At 51.7% G+C, this 20,077-nt stretch overlaps 1 protein-coding gene across 1 annotated transcript in view; it reads left to right on the forward strand.

Annotated features, from left to right (window-relative positions):
* The window catches only part of CIMIP2C (ciliary microtubule inner protein 2C), a 44,274-nt gene that overhangs the window by 15,227 nt on the left and 8,970 nt on the right, over positions 1-20,077 (forward strand). The window contains exons 2-3 of the mRNA XM_065402266.1: positions 1,827-2,100; positions 3,590-3,702. Coding sequence (XP_065258338.1) covers positions 1,827-2,100; positions 3,590-3,702 — 387 coding nt within the window. The remainder of the gene's footprint in view (positions 1-1,826; positions 2,101-3,589; positions 3,703-20,077) is intronic.

The raw sequence follows: 20,077 nt of genomic DNA on the forward strand, positions 1-20,077 counted from the left end.
TCCTCATGGAGATTTCCACCGGGAGAGCCCCTCCCCACGGATTGTACCACAGGAGCGGGCCCACTGGCCCCTCAGCCTTACGCTGGAGTCCTCCATTCCTTGCTCTGCCACTCACCTGCCAAGTGGTCTTGGCCAAGTCCCGTTAACTGCTCTGTGCCTTGGTTTCACTTCCCTATTTGTTGTGAGGCTTAATCAAGTGCTTTGGGATCCTCGCACGGACGGTACCTGGGAGGTGTGAACATTGTTAATAAAATTAGAGCTTTGCCCCGTAGGAAATTCGGATTCCCTCCTCCCCCACGTCACTGAAAGCACCTGACCCGCAACGGTTCTAAGGCCTGGTCTACGCGAACCCCCCAATTCGAACTAAGATACGCAACTTCAGCTACGTGAATAACGTAGCTGAAGTCGACGTACCTTAGTTCGAACTTACCGCGGTCCAGACGTGGCAGGCAGGCTCCCCCGTTGACTCCGCGTACTCCTCTCGCCGAGCAGGAGTACCGGAGTCGACGGCGAGCACTTCTGGGTTCGATTTATCGCGTCCAGACAAGACGCGATAAATCGAACCCAGAAGTTCGATTGCTTGCCGCCGAACCAGCAGGTAAGTATAGACGTACCCTAAGAAAGGCTGGACGTAGCCCCATGCGTTGTGGACCTGGCGTGGTTGATGGGGAGTCCGTTTGATCCCTTTGCTCGTTGTAGGGGGGTAGCTCTTATCGATGTCAAGGAAGAGCAATTACTGAGGAAGATGAAGGACTGCACATGTCCTGGGTCGGGAAGGCCAGTATCCATTAGATAGCAATTTATCCTCCTATGGAACATCACACATGAAATGTGCCAATGAAAAGACCGAAGCCGTGATAAAGGTGTCTCTGCCGTCACCCTCCAGTCTGTTCTAGTCCGACTATTGCTAGATACCTTTCATATCCCACATCACAGCTTGCCAAAGTCTGTTTTATAAGCTGCATATTTGCGGAAGTGTAGAGCCCAGTATGGAGGCATCCGTGAGGCGTTTAGCCATGGGACAGCCCGTGATTCTGTTACCATCATTAATGTACCACAATCCTGGGATTTATAATCTGGCCAAGGTGATCTTTAAATTGACAAGAGCCTTTTGCCAATGCTTCATCTCTTCAGAGGACTGTGCAAAGACTCGGTAACCCTCCCAAACCCCTCTTCAGCCCTCGCTGGTCATAGCCCCATTTTGCAGATGGGGAAGTTGAGATGCTAGATGTTAAGGTTCAACATTGGAAGTGCCTTTTAATTCCAGGTGTCCAGCCGGGGCCTGAGTTCCAGAGATGCTGAGCACCAGTAACGGCCGTTGACGTTAGCACTTCTGGAAAGCAGGCCCTAGGAGTCTCCAGCTGGACCCACCCAAGGGGGTGGGGCAAGGCTTAGACAGCAAGTGTGAGGCCCAGCTGAGACCCGGGCTACTGAGCTCCTGGCTTCCAATCCCATGCGTCTCACTGGTAGGCAGTCCCAGCCGCTGGCCAGTTGGATGGCTGATAATATCTTCAGTAATGCATGTGAAGATCAGGGTCAGAAAAGGCTTTAGGGTGTAAACTGATGGCCCCCAGGACCTGGGAGGAGCCCCTTCCTCCTCCCTCCCAACGTGGCTCAATCAGCCAGGAGCAAGGTGGGACTTTGACCTGAGGGCCGCAGGGTGTATGTGCGGGAGAGCTGCATGGCCCCTCTCTGATGCATTTAAACCAGAGCCATCAGCCCCTCACTTCTGCAAGCTGCATTTAGAAGGAGAGACAAGGGCCCTGTCCCCAGGGGGTGCCCCTGGCCTTTCCCTGTCCCTCACTGGCTCTGTCTCTCCTCTGCAGGTACCGTGGGCATGTCCCCAACACGGTGTTTTCCTTTGGCGACACCTACGGGAACACCACTCTGAAATACTTCCAGGATTTCCGCAATGCTGCCATGGAGACCAGCCGCTGCCCCTACAGCAAAGGCGGCCAGTTCCCCACCCTCTTCTCGCCCGACCCTGGCTTAGTGCTGGGGTGCAGGGCGCGGGGCTGGGACAGGTGGCTGCATGCCCCTTCCTATTCCCGCTTCAACTTGGATTTCAGCCGCTCCAAAGAGCTGAAGGAGTTTTACAAGGTGAGCAGGCGTTTCTCGTGGCGGCATGCCCTGCACGCAACGGCACGGCGGGCGTGATCCAACACGCAGCACCTGAGCGCTACACAGTAGTGAGCGCAAAGCAGTCAGGGCAGCATCTGGGCAGCACCTCGGAAATGCCCTGGACTGAGCCGAAATGCAATCAACACAAATATATAATCAGTCACAACCAAAAGCCAGCGCCCTCGGCCTCTGGCACCCACCCGCCACACTGAGATGGTCTTTTTCACTGCCCTAATACTGGTTCTGAAGGCAGCTTCTTGAACATAAGAACCTAGGCAGACAGTCACCAGAAAACCCAATTGGCATTGTTTTAGGGGAGGCGCCAGTCGTCCCGTCTCCAATGGTTTGCATGCGCGTGACTGGCATGCAGAGGGAGGAGTCAGCGTGGAACGCAGTGGGTGGTTGCTGAAGAGCAGGGCTCCCCTCCCGAGGTGACCGTGCAGACATCTCTGCGTGTGCTGCGGCGGGCGGGATTGCCTGGGGAGCTGTTTGAGGAGTCATCGAGCTTTGCTGAGTTGCCGGAGAGAGGACGTGGCAGCTAAAGGGGGAAGGAATGAGAGTGTAACCCCGCTGGCGCAGCTCACAGCATAGGTAGGGTGACCAGACAGCAAATGTGAAAAATCAGGATGGGGATGGGGGGGTAATAGGAGCCTATATAAGAAAAAGACCCAAAAATCGAGACTGTCCCTATAAAATCGGGACATCTGGTCACCCTACAGCGTAGGACACAGCTGGAGTGTAGCCCCATTGCTCAGCACAGCGAAACTTTGTCCGTCTCCCTGAATCTTCACTCTGGAACGGGAGGGGGAACTGGAGCCCAGAGCATGTTATCCCAGTAATAAATAGCGTGAGAGGAGGACAGATGTGTGTGTGTGTGAGAGTGTGGGAGCATGCAGGCTGGGCGCGTCTAATTGCACATGGGAGATGTTCCCCTTGCTAAAGAGAGCAGCATCTCTCTCATCTGACTCGGCCAAGCCGCACGTTTCACGATTTGTGCCCAAAATACAGTGTTGTCTCCCCACTTCTCAGCCATAGTGAAGGCACAGAGCCACGGTGCATCGGGAATAAGTACAGCTTGCATCGACGAATTCCCAAGCCAAGCCCCCGTGCGATTTATCACGATCGTCACTTACTTTGCTGCCCAGAGAGCACCTTAGGGAGGGCAGTTTTAGAAACATGGTTGTTATTATTTCTCCAGCAGCGGAGAGCATGTTGCGCTTTGCACGTCTCTAGGAAGAGAGGACCCTGCCCTAAGGAATCTATCCCAGCTAGTGGATAAGGCTTTGGGCCCTGGGCCCTGCGTAGGCAGCCTCCCTTCGCAGCAGGAAGGAGGGATGCAGCAGAAGACCTGTTATCTTTTCCCATTGCATTTCCTATTTGGTATTTTAACTCCTCGGTTGCCTGGCCGGCTAATGCAGCTCTGCCCTGTGCCGGAAGCCGGGTTCTGAGTAGTTTGTTTGTCCCGCAGCTCTCCCAGAGGCACCGCGAGCATTACCGCGACAAGACCGGGACAGAGCATGTGGTTCCCTACTTTGTGCTGCCGGTCAAGGAGAAGGACAAGTACCCCCACCCTCTTGATCTGTGAGTAGCAAAAGCAGCCCCCAGAAGGTGTGCTGGGTAGCAGCCCTTTCCCCTATGGGCAAGCTTGTCCAATATGGCCGGGGGGGGGGGGGGGGGAGAAGGAGGCAGACCTTCCTCGTAGCATTTAGCCCAGTGGTCAGTGTACTCCAGCTGAGGAGGAGAGGGGATTTGAAGAAGGATCTGCCACCTCTCGGGTGAATGCCCTACCCCCGGGGCTCTGGGGTATTCTGATGTGGGGCTTTCTCAGTCTCGCCTGTTGAAGCTGTAGGGGAATAATTTCAAAAGTCATTGGAGCAGGATCCTGGGTCTCCCCACGCCTATGTGAGTGCTCTAACCACTAGGCTACAGAGCCATTCTAATGCATGCTGGTGGTACGGCTGGCTCTCTCTCTCTCTGGTTCTTTCATTATTTATCCACAGTGGAACAGTTTCACCAGGAGAGAGTGAGGGTATGTCTATACTACAGTGGTATAGCTGCAGCACTGTAGTGTAGATGGTTGCTACAGCAACAGAAGGGGCTTTTCCATCGCTGTAGTGACTCCCCCTGCACGAGCTAGGTCAGCAGAAGAATTCTTCCATCGGCCGAGCGCTGGCTACACGAGGGCTTAGTTTGGCTTAACTGCGTCTCTCAGGTGTGAATTTTTCACATCCCTGAACAACATCACTAGGTCAACCTAAGTTTTAGGTGTAGACTTGGCCTGCGGGAGTCCCACACCAGATTTTCCCATTAGCCCCATGGTGAGATCACTCCCCGGAGAAGTGGCAAATCCCCATTGAAATCCCTTCTCCCCCTCTGGTGGAGGTGGGATTTGAACCAGGGGTCACCCATGTCCAGGTGAATGCTCTGACTGCTGAGCTAAAAGCCATGAGGGTGGTGCTCCTCCCCCCTGCTCTTGTTAAAGGTACCTAACTCCAAGAGAGAGTTTTCAGCTGAGAATCCCAAGTGGAGGGAGGCATCTCCCACCAGAGGGGCAGGGATTAGCACACACCCCCCTCGGCTTGGCCCCGCCCATTGGTAGGTTAGGGGAGGAGCCGCCTCTTGTGCCGGCATTTGTGAATCCCGTTCTGGGGCACCTCAATGTCGCCAGGCATTGTGCAGGGCGCTGAGGCGCTGGACTCCGCGTCACCACGCCGCCGGTTCTTTGTGAATCCAGCCCACCGAGATTTAAAAAGCAAACACCCTCCCCTGTGGGACTAGTAACGCCCGGGATTGTGAAAGCACAAATCCATTTCAAACTGGAATGTGCTTCCCTCACTGCTGCTGATTCTGTATTGCACCTGGCAGGTCACTTTCACCTTTGTTCCTGGGCAGTTTCACGTTCTGGGCCTGGGGTTGCTCAACCCCCCACTCCGCCCCAGGTCCTGACCCCTTCCCCCAAACCCCTGCCCCATCCTGCCTCTTTCCACTCTGCTTCCCTCCCCCCCCTCCAGGGGTCTGCCTCCCTCACACACCAGATCACAGCCCCTGCACCCTGACTGACACAGTGCACTGGGCTTGGCCACAAGGAAACTTTGCAGCTTTCACTGCAGTCTGGACCCCTGGCCTAGAAGCAATAATGGACACCATGTGCAAGGGTGGCGGGAGCCAGGGCAGGATAAGGGTGGAAGCGGAGGGGAGGGGATTGTCTCAGGGAGAGCCGAGCTGGCAGGGGGAGCAGTGGAAGCAGTAGCATTAATGTTCTCGGGGAAAGGATGTTGATTCAGCGGGTGTCTCTGGTGGTAGCCATCCACAGCAGTTCATCAGCTGGGAAGATGGATTTGACTGGGTCGGCTGTTTTGCCCCACCCTAAACATGCTAGGAAACCTGGCTCAAGCAACAGCTCCTTGCTGCGAAGGTGGTTTCCAAGCAGGTCCCACAAACCTGAGCTGGAAACCTCCTGGGGCTCTTTTAAGATGGTCACTTTAGACATGGGGCAGATCCCTGGAGGAGGGGGTCTTTAGTGTAGGTTTCCACATCAAGATTCAGTAGCAGGAGGTTACATCAGCGCTCAGCTTCCTTCTGTCTCTGCAGAGAAGCAAAGCCTTTCAGAGGGACAGAAGGAGAGCTGTGTGAATACCGGCTTTTGGTTTGCCAGCAATTCCACACACACACAAAAAAAAAAAACAGGGGAAAAAATTGTTTGGGGTCAAAGGCAACGTTTTGTTTTGATTTCGAGCCTTTTTTTACATTTTTTCAAAAATCAAATGAAAGGACATTTGGACAGACATTTCAGAGTGAAAAGCCAGAACGTTTCTTTTTGAAAATGTCAACACAAAATGGTTAGTTATTTTCTGATTATTTTTTTATTATTTGCTTGACCGAACGCATTTGGCGAAATCGATATGAATTAGTGAAATGTTTCCAAGTCACCAACTCTGCATTTTGGGGCCAAAAAAAGTTTTGGTCCTAAAATTTCACCCAGCTCGAAACACCAGGACGCTGGGGCCAGGTTAACAGTCAGGGAGCCCAGGACATGAGTTTGTTCATTATTGCCTGAATCGGTCTCCCTAAAACAGCTGCTCCCGGGCACTCCCAACCCCTGGAATTTCACTGGCCAAATGGATGTTCCTCTGTGGACTAACCTGATTTCTATGCAATCAGGGGAGCTTGGACTCAGTGCATGGATCTCCCCCTGGAGATTTACATGATGCAGTCTGAGCTGGCAAACGGGAATCAGGTTTCAGGCTTCCACTGATGGCTGGAATTCAAGCCCCCTTCAGCTGAAGAATAGTATGGGGCTCTGACTTTAATGGCATGCTAGACCTGGCCTTGTTGTTCCGGCTAGCCCAAGCATTTGCGGAGAGATGCAGCCTTCCCAACTCTGCACTCCAGCTTTCGGCTGCTCACCTGGATTTGTGCCCTTTGAGGAATAAGTCCTGGTGGACACCATCCGATGTTTCTTCAATGCAGAATAGATCAGGCTTTAAAGCTTGTTCCCCCACCTGTTACGTCTTGTCTCAGTCTAAGATTGTAAGCTCTTTGGGCAGAGGACTGTCTTTTGCTCTATGCCCGTACAGCATACAACACAGCCTGGCCGGGATCGCTTGGGGCTATTGTAATATAAATAATGACGAGCCCTGGACCACACATGGCCATTGCAATAGGAGGAACTTTAATAAGGGTTGAGATGTTAGTCATAGCGTCCTTGGTCAATTCCAGTTTGGGTAACTACACTCAGCCTTCTTAGCAGTTACCCCGGTAATATTAATTGGAGGTAGTATTTTGCACTTCCTGTTCTGATCTCTTGTTAAACAGCTGCCCTGTTCTGTCCCAGAGGTGGGTGCATTTCACTGGTGGGTGAAGTGATCCTACTCTGGCAGTGTCAGTGTCGCTGTTGTTATGGCTTGATATCCAAGTGCTACCAAAGCTAAAACTTCAAGGATCGTTGCTTTTGTTTGTAAAGCTCTTTGGAATGAGAAGGGCACTAAAGCGGCTCTGAATCCGAAATGGCAGCAGGCCCCTGCAGCCCTGGATGGCAAGCCTGCTAACGTGCCGTCTCCAGCAGATACAATAAAACCCACCCACCCCGACATTGCCGGCACTGGCCAGACTGGGCGCTCGCTGAGTTGGTGAGGCTTGCTCTGGGTTCCGGCCCCCCCTACAGCAACGGGGATGGAGACCGTGACGGGACAGGCGTGACTCCATCAGGTGGTGTGTCTCCTGACGGGCCGTCCCTCAGCGGGGGATTTTCATTGACTCTTCCGCTAGCTCCAGACTTTTGGCCCCTGGAAAGTGTTTCCTCACCAACCAGGTGCTCTGTCTAGGAGGGAGTCACCATCGGTTCTGAGCATGTCACTATTACATCTCAAAATGCTCCCATGATCCCTCTCTTCTCCATCCATCCCCTGTCCTTGAGTGACCCCATCCGCTCTCGGGGTTCGGCCGTCCCCTCCATCCTGAGAAGTCTCAGATACATGTCCCCCCCCCCCCCCCCAGCCCCACCTCCTGCACTTCACTCTCCCGTCACTCCCAGTCCCAGTAAGTCTCATCCTGGATGGCTCACTGTCCCCTCCAGCTCAATAGGGTCAAATCGATCTTTCCTCCCAAACCTGCTCCCCTCCCTCCACCCGGTCCTGTAACTTCTGCGTCCTCCCATTTCCTTCTCCTACTCCTAGTGCAGATCTTCTCTTGTCCTGCACATGCCTCGATGGGTCAATCACTTGTCCACCCGCTAATCCTCTGCCACCACAACTGCTGCAGTCTCTTCTGCAACCAACCGTGCTTGCCTCCAAAACACTGCCTGAACGGTCCTGCTCCCCGAGAGCCCGGAGCGTGCCCCTGAACCTCCCTTTGAGTCGCTTCCAAGTCTAACCTCTTGTCCTTCCTCTCAGGCCATTCGTCTCCTACTTCCATCTCTGATCTGCTCTCCTTCTGTGTTCCCCATCTCTCCCCCCACCCCGTGCCTGGCCATCGCCAGGCCACCTGTGTGCCAGCCGTGGGGCCCGGTCTGTATCCTCCCGCCCCAGCCGTCTCTGTGCTTCCTTCCACACTGGCCCAGCAGTTAGGAACCACCCTCGCCTCATTCAAGTGATCTGTAATCGCGTCCCTTCTCTGGGCCTCAGTTTCTCTGGCTGTAACATGGGGGTGATGACTTTCCTTTGCAAAGGGCGCTGTGCTCTTAAGACCGAAAGACAGCAAAGGAGAGCTAAGCCTTGCATTATGTCTGCCTGACCTGAGTAACTGTGTAACCTGGCCCTTTCCTGGTCCGTTACATCCTTATTCAGCTGCCAAGCCCGTTGTCTAGGCTGTTCAGGACGGTGCTGTTCTAGGAAGAGCCTAGCAACCTGGTGGGAGCTCTAAACTAATAGTAACACTTGGAAGGAAGGCAAAATAGTGATCAATGGCTCCAGGTCTAGTTGCAGCCGGTATCAAGCGGAGTGCCCCAAGGGTCGGTCCTGGGGCCAGTTTTGTTCAATAGCTTCATTAATGATCTGGAGGATGGCGTGGACTGCACCCTCAGCAAGTTTGCAGATGACACTAAACTGGGAGGAGTGGTAGATACGCTGGAGGGTAGGGATCGGATACAGAGGGACCTAGACAAATTAGAGGATTGGGCCAAAAGAAACCTGATGAGGTTCAACAAGGACAAGTGCAGAGTCCTGCACTTAGGACGGAAGAATCCCATGCATCGCTACAGACTAGGGACCGAATGGCTAGGCAGCAGTTCTGCAGAAAAGGACCTAGGGGTTACAGTGGACGAGAAGCTGGATATGAGTCGACAGTGTGCCCTTGTTGCCAAAAAGGCTAACGGCATTTTGGGCTGTATAAGTAGGGGCATTGCCAGCAGATCGAGGGACGTGATTGTTCCCCTCTATTCGACATTGGTGAGGCCTCATCTGGAGTACTGTGTCCAGTTTTGGGCCCCACACTACAAGAAGGATGTGGAAAAATTGGAAAGAGTCCAGCGGAGGGCAACAAAAATGATTAGGGGTCTGGAGCACATGACTTCTGAGGAGAGGCTGAGGGAACTGGGATTGTTTAGTCTGCAGAAGAGAAGAATGAGGGGGGATTTGATAGCTGCTTTCAACTACCTGAAAGGGAGTTCCAAAGAGGATGGATCTAGACTGTTCTCAGTGGTAGCAGATGACAGAACAAGGAGTAATGGTCTCAAGTTGCAGTTGGGGAGGTTTAGGTTGGATATTAGGAAAAACTTTTTCACTAGGAGGGTGGTGAAGCACTGGAATGCGTTACCTAGGGAGGTGGTGGAATCTCCTTCCTTAGAGGTTTTTAAGGTCAGGCTTGACAAAGCCCTGGCTGGGATAATTTAGTTGGGGATTGGTTCTGCTTTGAGCAGGGGGTTGGACTAGATACCTCCTGAGGTCCCTTCCAACCCTGATAGTCTATGATTCTATGATTGATTCTATGAAAATAACCTCATCACACACCTGGCCAGTTGTGCATTGCTGTAAATGGGGGTTGAGAGGGGGCAATAGTAGGTTGGGATTATTCCTTTCTGTTCCACCCCCCAGCAATCAGCAGTGCCCTGAAGCATGAGAGTAGATTGGCCCAGCCTTCACATTCAAAATTATACCAGCAAGTCACCTGCCACGGTTACACTGGCTGGAAGGCATGTCTGCAAGTCCAGCCACCCCACATTTGAGGTGAAATAGCTTCCAGGCCGGGACCCCAGAAAGTTGAATTAAAAGAGCCAATGAAGCCATGGCCAATGCCCCATCCCCCTGCCCGAGCTATCCAGGGCGGTCAGCGTCCATAGCATGCGGTAATATTAACACTGCCCGTTTGGTAGCATCGCTGTTTCAAACTGGGGGAGGCAGGTGGCATTTAAACTGCTTCCTTCCAAGAGTCCGGGCCCAGTCCCACCTCTCTACAAACAGAAACCCTCCATGCCATGGCACAACATCTCGCCTCCCCAAACCAGCCAACCGGCAAGTCCCTAAAGGGTTCAACACCCAGGGTTAACCAGTGGGCACGGAGGTTAGTTTTGTGGGGGTCCTTCAGAATCTTCTATAGAAGGGGAGGGCAAACTACGGCCCATGGGCCGGATCTGGCCTATCAGGGCTTTCACTCCGGCCCACGGGATTGCCAGCCCCGTGGCGCAGCGGGGCTAAGCAGGCTCCCTGCCTGCCCTGGCCCCGTGGTGCTTCCGTAAGCAGCCGGCACCACGTTCCAGTGGCCCCTGGGGGTGAGGTGGGGGGTGGGCAGAGGGTTCCGTGTGCTGCCCTCACCTGCAGGCACCGCCCCCCGCAGCTCCCATTGGCTGGGAATGGGGAACCGTAGCCAATGGGAGCTTCGGGGGTGGTACCCGCAGGTGAAGGCAGTGTGTGGTGGAGCTGCCTGCCCCACCCCACCCCCAGGAGCCACTGCCGGATATGCTGACCACTTCCGGGAGCGGCGCGGGGCCAGGGCAGGCAGGGAGCCTGCCTTAGCCCCGCTGTGCACCACTGCCACCCCGGTGCCGCTCAAGGTAAGCGGCGCCAGGCAGGAGCCTGCACCCCGAACCCCTCCTGATGATCACCTCTGGCCTGAGCATCACTGAATGGCAGCAAAGCAGGGTTCAGTCTGCTGCCAATACATGCCCCTAATGCACCTGCCATAGGGCGAGCTCTCTCTGTGTCCCTCCAGACAGCCTGATTGGCATCCCCTAGCTCAGAGAGAGAGCTCTGGGCAAGACTGTGCTCCTCCAGGGAATGGCTGAAAGCAGGAGGCAGCACCGTCTGCACCAAACACAGGCAGCTTTTAGCTTTGCAATGACTCATTTGCATTTGCTTTTGTACCCTCGACTCCGTAATAACCACCCCCCGGACTGCCTCGACTCTGCGCTGGCTGCACAAAGCCTGGGCAAGCCGGTCCTTTCCAAATGTCTGGTGTCGTTCATTTTGCTGCCAGTGTTTTGGTTTTGTTCTTTTCAGCAGCGTTTTCCTCCCCCGCCCCACCAGGGACCCTGGCACAACCCTCTACATGTTTCCATCGCTTCTGTGTGATAAAACACACAGGGCTTATTTCTAGGCACTGATTTTGTCGGGGGGGATTGAGGTGGGCTGTCTGCAAACATGAGCCCTTTGAATTACCTGACATGCTGCAAAGAAGGAAGGGGCTTCTGTTCCCAGTTTCCTAGGCTCCACTGAGTCTGTTTTAATTAACCCTTTGGGTGCTGGTTCCCCCACTGCACCTGCTATGCAGCCTCTGGCCCTCTGGGATCCTTTAGGAGAAATGGAATGTGAAGACATTTTTGGAATGTTCAGACACAGGGAAGGCACCCATCCCTGGTACGCTCAGACCCTTGCTCCATGGGCATCTCCGTGTGCTGCAGCACATCCAGCAGTGCTCAGCGGCTTTGGCTGTCCTGTTTTGTTTAGCTGTGAAGCAGGCGAGCTCTGCATGGACAGACCTGGCGCATGCTGCCACTTTCTGTCTGCACACCCTTGAGAGAGCCAGCCGCCTGGCAGCTGCAGTCTAGCTGGGCATTGGGAGGGAAGAGGGAGAGCGCCTGGCACGTATGTACTGGGATGGAGGGAAAGGGACGCATTGAAGAGTGCCTGCTTAAAACCCTGCCTAGCCAATCTCATTCTTTCTTGTACAGTTTGCAATAGGGGGCGCAGACTCCACCTCTGAGGAAGAGGTGTGAACTGTAACCCATTGGCTTTGCTGACAGAGTCCTCACTCACCTGGAGATCTTTTCGTTAGGACTCTCAGCAGTGGAAGGACATAGGCACTTGTAACAGTGGAAATAGATCGCTGGTTTCAGAATAAAACCTACCCCATGATTTCAGCTGCCCAGCTTAATAGTCCAACAAATTATTTCTTCTGTTTCCAGCTGTGTAATATTTCTTTCCATTAAACCCTTTTTAGCCCTATTCATGGCATGTCTGCCCTGGAAGGGTCTTTGGAGAACTAATGAAACGAGGACATCACATGACACCAGAGCCCGGAAAGTGAGCACCAGAGACGGGACAGGATTTTAGTCAGACTCTGCTACCTAAAGAACACTTGGGAGAAAGGACTTCTTTGTTGAAATTAGCTCTCTCAATGCACCTTTCCTCCGAGCCCCCAAGAGTCCCCTAGCAAAACCGGGGAAGATCAGACTTGACATGCCTGGTATTTCTAAGGCAAAACACAAGCAGGCACAAAATGCCAAACCTCTTGGGCTTTGTGCATTCATGCCCGAGGAGTACAGAGCCAGCTGGTGGCGCTCCTTGGCTGGTTACCTCTGGAGCTACCGAGCATGTGATGCAGGGATAGCCACCTTTGCACTCCCCCATCTCATTCTGGGCCGACTCTGTGCTGGATTGGTCCGCAGACTGAGTTAGAGTAGCAAGAAGGCTGTTCTAATTTATGCTGGGTGCCTACATCCCTGAGTGGTCGGTAGATTCCAAGGCCAGAAGGGACCATTGTGATCATCTAGTCTGACCTTCTGTATCACACGGGCCAGAGACCTGCCCCACAGTAACTCCTAGAGCAGAGCTTTCAGAAAAACAGCCAGTCTTGATTTAAAATTGTCAGTGATGGAGAATCCGCCACAACCCTTGGTAAGTTGTTGCAGAGGTTGATTACCCTCACTGTTAAAAAGGGATGCCTTATTTCCAGTCTGAATTTGTTCTGCTTCAGCATTTAGCCATTGCATCGTGTTAGACCTGTCTCTGCTAGATTGAAGAGCCCATGATTAAATATTTGTTCCCCATGTAGATACTTATGGATTGTAATCAAGTCACCCTGTAACCTTCTCTTTGTTAAACTAAATCGATCAAGCTGCTTGAATGTGTCACTATAAAGCAGGTTCCCAATCCTTTAATCAGTCTTGTGTCTCTTCTCTGGCCCCTCTCCAGTTTATCAACATCCTGCTTGAATTGTGGGCTCCAGCACTGGACACAGGATTCCAGCAGCGGTCGCACCAATGCCAAAGACAGAGGTCAAATAACCTCTCCCTTGTTTATGGGGAAGCCCTGGCCACACCCCCTATCCCTTTGCCCGGCCCCTTTATATCAGCAGCCGGGTGGATGGCGTAGGAGCCATGATGCCAGCACTGCCCTGCAGGAGGGTCCTGCAGCGGTGACTGGGGCTTGTTACACTGGCTTTAGGGACCCTGTGGGCCGGCACAGCAGTGCGGAGGAGAATCTGGGCCAATAGCTTAACAGACTTATGATCCGACTGAGGGTCTTGGCTCACACCCAGGTGCATGTCACGCTCTGCAGAATCACCCTGGGAGGTGGAGCCGCACCTGGACCCCATGATGTGCTCGGAACCCTGGGGACTGAGAGTTCCGGTTTAAGGGACTAATCCGCTCTCGCTGGCATCTTCCCCACGTCCTTCATTCGCTGCCTTCCCCCAGGAGCAGAGCGCTACCGAGGCCGAGCTCACCACGCGTCGGACAGCCTGCCCCTAGGAGCTGCGAATCGTGAACGCACCCAAAAGGGATCTCGCAAACCGAGGCTGCGTTAGTACCCTGCTGTGCTCAGCTTTCCCGATCGCACCGCCTCCGAACGTCAGCCCAAGCCTCAGGACCTTCGCTTTCCTAGCGGCCTTGGCACAGCTCCCTGCCCCTGTGGCTACGCGACCTGCCTTAAAGCCTCAAATGACCATCCACAGGAGGTGCCCCTAGGCCTGCTTTAACCGTGCACTAAGAGCTGTGAGTCAAATTCATCCCTGGTGTAACTCCCCTCATGTCACTGGGGTTACACCACGACCACAGTGACTTCAGGACACAAACCACCACCACGAATAGCACTAATTGATCACTCCGTGCTGGAAATTTCGGCAAAGGCACCAAAAACTGAACGGGCCATGGAGACTGGATCTCGTCTTTCTTCTAGCGGTGCCCCCTGACTGGTGGCATGTCAGAGGGGATGGGTGCCCCTGCCATAGAGGAATTCAGCCCCCTGGTGGTCAATCCAGCATCACACTCCCAGTCTCGTTTTCTTTTTTTGTTGTCCCAAGTGAGCGTGTGATTTTTGGCTCCTGTGGCCCCTCCTTCCTGAGTGGGCGGGTCGTTAGTTCCTGTGGGCTCCATCCACCACCCCCAGACTTCCAATCAGCGAGCCCCATCCCCACCCTCACACAACAGGAGAGCAAAGAAAGATGACCAAAGGGAAAAGTTGGGTTACCATGCTGGGGTAGGATGCTGTAAAGAGGAGCATCGCCTAGCGGTTAAAGCTAGAGCTGAGGCGGATATTTTCAGCACTGGTCTTCAACCCAGATCAGGACCAAAAGTTGAAATATCAAAAAATTTCGTGGAACAGAAATTCTGACGTTTTTGATTCAGAAATGTTGAAACATTTCGACCTTCCTGAAATCCAACTGGTTCCTTTCTGGTTGTTGAAAGGACCCAACATGCTATGTTTCAAGTCAGTTCGACATTAACCTGCCTTTTGCCACAGGGACGCTTTCCTCATAAGAGCTGCTGTTCGGGCGCTTGGTGCCCCTATTCTATCCTGTGGGTCAAGGTCTGTGGGCAGACAGAAATGTTACCCTGGAACATCATCCTGATGGAAATTTTCTGAGCAGCTGTAGTCTAAGCACATGCCTGGGCTTCAAGAGACCTTGGTTCTGTTTCCAGCACTGACTTCCTGGGTGTCCTTGGACAGGTCACTTAAAACAAACCTTACAGATCCTCAGTTTCCCCATCTGTAAAATGGGGGTGCATCATAGGGCCATCCCACCTGGAGTGCCCTCCTGTGGTAGGCTGCTACACAACAGGCATGCCTGCCTCAGTTTCCCTCCTGCAGACTCCCCAGAAATAGTCCAAAGCCTCTTCCCAAGTATAAATATATCATGGGGTTCATTTGTTACAAGAGTCCCGAGCACATAAATCATAACAAGTCCCAGTTCAATACTGCAGAATTCCTCCAACAGAGTTCTTACAGTAAATGCAACATATGCCCCAGCGTCCCTCATCCCGCCCCGAGTGTCTGGCACAGCCCCAGCATCCCTCACCGCACTCCCTCCTTAGCTCCCCAGCGTCCCCTGCCCCCACCTATCCAGCATAGCCGTCTCCTGTCCTTGTACCAGGACAGCCACCGCTGCCCTTCCCAGCGGGAACCTCCGCAGACGTTCTGCTGGGAGATCATCTTTAGTAGGGAGCATCCCTCAGTCCCCCCTGGCCCTCCCACTGTTCCCTGGGTCCAGCTCTCTGGCCCTGGAGATGTCAACAGGGAAGCTCCTCTGCTGCTCTCCAGCCCTGGCCCTCTGGCTTGGGGATGTCAGCCAGAAACCCCTCCTTGCGGCTCTGCTGCCTTCCCCCAGGAACCACCGTCTGGCTGTGGCAGCTCCCATCTGCCCAGCCTGACTCTCATGCTCACCGGATCTCCTGTCTCTCTCTGCATCCCTCTGACTGATCCAGGCGGCCCTTGACTCACTGGCTCTCTCTCTGGTCCTTTATAGACTCCAGGTGTTGCCCTGCCCTCTTAATTTGTCAAATGGGAGCACCTGCTCTGGCATGGGGGCCCTAGATCTACTTGATTTACTGGGCCCAGCCAGCCTGTGACAGGGTTCTAATACTGTCTAGCTCCCATGGCCCCCAACCCCATAAAAGCTGAGCCCCTCCCTGCCTTTAATGCACTGATCCTCTCCACACCCCCATGAGGTGGGGGCAGTTCCTATGAGCCCCATTGCACAGATGGGAAACCAAGGCACAGGGAGACTAAGTGACTTGACAATGCGGATGTACCTACCTACCTGGGACGTTCTGAGACTCGGTTCAGTTTTGTACACAGCTCTGATGTTGGGGGAAGCACTCTGAAGAGAAGAGAGAGGTTTTATTTGTTTCGTGGCCAGAGGGATGTGTTTGGGAAGTAAGAATTATTCCCTCCCGTGAAAACGGTGTTCTGTCTGTCGAACGCTGTTCAATAACACATTCAGTGCTGATACCAATAGAATAAAAACCAGCAGGATCTTATTAAGAGGGATAAGGCAAAGATGCCACATTTATTGTAAATATAATGATAAAGCAAAAGATAAAAGTAAACAACGTTGTTTGACTACTTATTTCTATCACTACTTATTCCTTATACACACACACACACACACACATATATATATATTCATTCACACAATCATTCATTTAAGTTCTGTATAGGTGTTATAGTTACCAGCCTAGAAGTTGCTCATACCAAGTTACTGGCCAGGTATCTTGGTCATGAGGATGGAGCTGAGTCCGTGTCAGGTGCACCTGATGCTCCTGGAGGTTGGCAGCAGAATGAGAGACTCAAAATCCTCAGTCTTGAGAGTCCATTCTTATAGGAATTAATTCCTATGTTAGTCTATGGGAGCTGTTTCATTCTGCTGTTGCTGACTCAATCAGCAGACGGCACATTCCAGGACACATTCCTGGGCACATTCCTGGTGGCTCCAAACTGTCCAAAGTTTGTGTTTCTCATCCTTCCAGGTGATGGGGTGGATCCCAGTTTACCCTCCGGGGGTTCTGGTGGTCCACTTGACACATTCTTCGGCCGATGGATACTCCCTTTCTAGGCTGGCACCTCCCTAACCCTTCATGTATATCAAGCATTCATCAACATACATTCCATATCTTAACCATATTTTAATTTACTGTCTCCACCACTTTTGGGGTGTGTTCTAATTCATTTGAGACTCCCGGCCCTTTAATCACAGAGGGTGGGGGTTTGTTCCTAGGGGCCGTTGCTGTTACAATGAAGTGAAAGTCACTTAACGGCTTATAGTGTTTGTTTACATTGTATCAATCACTTCAAGAACAAAGTCAATTAACTTGTTTGTAAGTTTTACATAGTAATAAAGTATCTTTCACAGGATAGATACAATCAATGGTTTCTACAGACAGTAGCTTACAAATTTTAACAGAAGACCCAAGAGATTTTTGTACTTGGTGAAACTGTTGGATTTTAAAGTGTGGGGGACAAATTATGAGGGGGTCACTGTCACTTGGGGGAATCACTGTTAGTACCTTCTTTAATATGCCTACACTGACGCTTGTACTGCAGTGCAGAAAAGTGACTCTGCAAGAACTGGTCATGTGTAATCTCCAGGGGCCTTGGGCATTAATAAGGAACCAGCAGCTTTGGGACTATCTCATATGGCAATTTCTTCTCTCCCATTTTATTTACAAATGACCTTTCCGGGTTCATTGAGGCAGCCCTTTGGCTAATGAGCGGTATCTACCTAGCCCACCGAGGCGCTTGGCCTGCAGCTGTGATGCCAGCACCAGGGTGGGTGACACCTATCCTCATTATGTGATATGCCTTCACTTTGATAGTCATCGGTGCATTCATCCAGGGATCTCAAAGCACTTCACAAGCTTCACCTGACTCATCTGCACATTTCTCTGGTGGGATCGGCATTATTATTGTTGTTATTCATTGTAGCGCCCAGGAATCCTAATCAATACACTTCGAGGGAGATTTCATACCGCACCCTGATATGGAGAGAGCAACCTCTGATCCTTCTTTCTCCTACTCTTCATGGCTAGGGGTCATGGTCAGTCCTTGGGTGGTCATAAGGGCAGAAGACCATTTCCCATAGATGGCCTGAAAGTGCTATGCATACCTTCCTGCTAGCACCTTGGAAATGTGGGGGGTTCCATCAGGAGCTCTGTAGGGAGACAGCTCCCCAACTCCATGTTCCAGCCCTGTCCATATCACGGGAGACCAAGTCATCACAAGAAAGCTCCTCTGCTTGGAGACAACCCCTTAGTTCCTTGATCTCCTGATTGTCCCACACCTGCAGTGAAGACACGCTAGGTTTCCAAACGGTTTGTTTAAACTATGGAATAAATTAGTGGATCTGACTGTCCAGTTCTTACCCACAAACCAAATCATTAGCATGAAGCCACCACATTCTGCGAGCTCACTGTTCCGGTGTGTGTCAAAACTCCTCTTGTTTCACATAATGGCACTGGGAAGCTTCTCCTGAGGGAAATATTGGACCAGGTGTTTCAGTAACAGATGGCAGATTTGAATTGTCACATTGTGTCTAGCCATCTGCTCATGAGTATAAAAAGTAAAAATCCCAGGAACATTGACACAGTGATTAGATTATTTCTCCAAGGAGAAGCAACTATACATAATTTCATTTTTTTTAAAAGTAAAAACCTACTTTAAAAGGACACTAGGGTTGCAAAGTCAAGCACTCAATAGTCAGGAAGTGACAGAGCAAGGCTGCCTGGGCAACCTTAACTTTGCCCCTTTGTGCATATGCATTACGAGATAGTGATCATGTAATTAAAGACTGTCATGACATATAGAAGCACAGTCCATGTGAAACCGGAGGCATGTAGTGCAGACTATAGGCACAAACAAACAGACTTCCACATAGCTTGAGTTCCAGCTTTGTCCTCTGTTTACCAGGAAATATAACATGTCTGCAGTTCTACATAGCACTCAGACATCTAGTGGCTGCATCACATACTGCAAGGTAACGTATTACAGTCAGATGCTATGTTTTCCTCAGAACCTCTCATTCAAAACCCTCTGCAACTTCATCAGTGAATCAAGCTTTTGTTCCTTTCTGCATCCCAGTTGTACTCCCTATAACACCCTGCCTCATTCACTGTCCAACCTGTGCACAGAATGTGACAGGGCTCCTGTGGAAAAAGTATCTGAGCATGTAGTTAAAGAATGTATTGTAATGTGTACGCACAAGAGGGTGAAATTACAGATGCGCATCGCCAATGAACATGATCGCTGTACATGTGAAGCCATAACATTATTACAGATGCATCCCTTCCTCCTCCTTATACACACGCTTGAGCATTCAAAATTTGCCAATGATTTCTGTGGTGATGCCGTACAGAAAAAAATATAGTGAGCTCAGTCTGTTCTTCATAGACTGTATGATGCTCAGCATCCCCAGCTCCCAGACTTTGGTCTCCAAAGTTTCCTGAGCAAAAGACTAACTGCGTTTGGCAATCAGTTTCTGCCAGCCTCTGGGGTGGGTTGAAATAGACAGAAAGTGCCTATACATTGTTGTCTGAGTGGAAGTGTGGGAATTCAACTGTGGCCTCCTGTGGGCTGCAAAATGCTAAGAAGTTCAAACCAAGATGCACAGATGCCATCTAGTGCTGGGACGCAGGTTCATTTTCACATTGCCCAGCAGAGAAAAAGTAGTCAGAGTTTCAGGCCAGAAGATTGAATGATCTAGCCCAGGGGTAGGCAACCTATGGCACTCGTGCCGAAGGCGGCACACGAGCTGATTTTCAGTGGCACTCACACTGCCCGGGTCCTGGCCACCGCTCCGGGGGGCTCTGCATTTTAATTTAATTTTAAATGAAGCTTCTTAAACATTTTAAAAACCTTATTTACTTTACATACAACAATAGTTTAGTTCTATATTATAGACTTCTAGAAAGAGACCTTCTAAAAACATTAAAATGTATGACTGGCACGCGAAACCTTAAATTAGAGTGAATAAATGGAGACTCGGCACACCACTTCTGAAAGGTTGCCGACCCCTGATCTAGTCTGACCTGTGTAGCACAGACCAGAGAATTTCACCCAGTTACCCCCTTACTGAGCCCAATAACTTATGTTTGGCTAACACATCTTCCAGAAAGGCAGACAGTCTTGATATGAAGGCATCAAGAGATGGAAAATCCACCACGTCCCTTGGTAGTTTGTTCCAGGGCGTAATCCCCCTCACTGGCAGAAATGTGCGTCCAGGTCCTAACTGGAATTTGTCTGGCTTCAGCTTCCAGCCACTGGTTCTTGTTCTGCCTTTCTTTGCCAGAATAAAGAGCCCATTAGAACCCGGTATATTCTCCCCGGGAAGCTCCTTACACACTGTAATCATGTCACCGTTTAATCTTTTTAATAAGCTAAACAGCTGGAGCTCTGGAAGTCTCCCACAGTACGGCATTTTCTGCAGCCCTGGAGCCTTTTGTGCCCATGGCCACCAGAAGTGGAGGCAGGTTTCCAATATTGGTCTCACCAATGCCCAGGGCCGGCTCCAGGGTTTTGGCCGCCCCAAGCAG

The sequence above is a fragment of the Emys orbicularis genome, chromosome 3 (assembly GCF_028017835.1).
Source record: "Emys orbicularis isolate rEmyOrb1 chromosome 3, rEmyOrb1.hap1, whole genome shotgun sequence".
Lineage (NCBI taxonomy): Eukaryota > Metazoa > Chordata > Testudines > Emydidae > Emys > Emys orbicularis.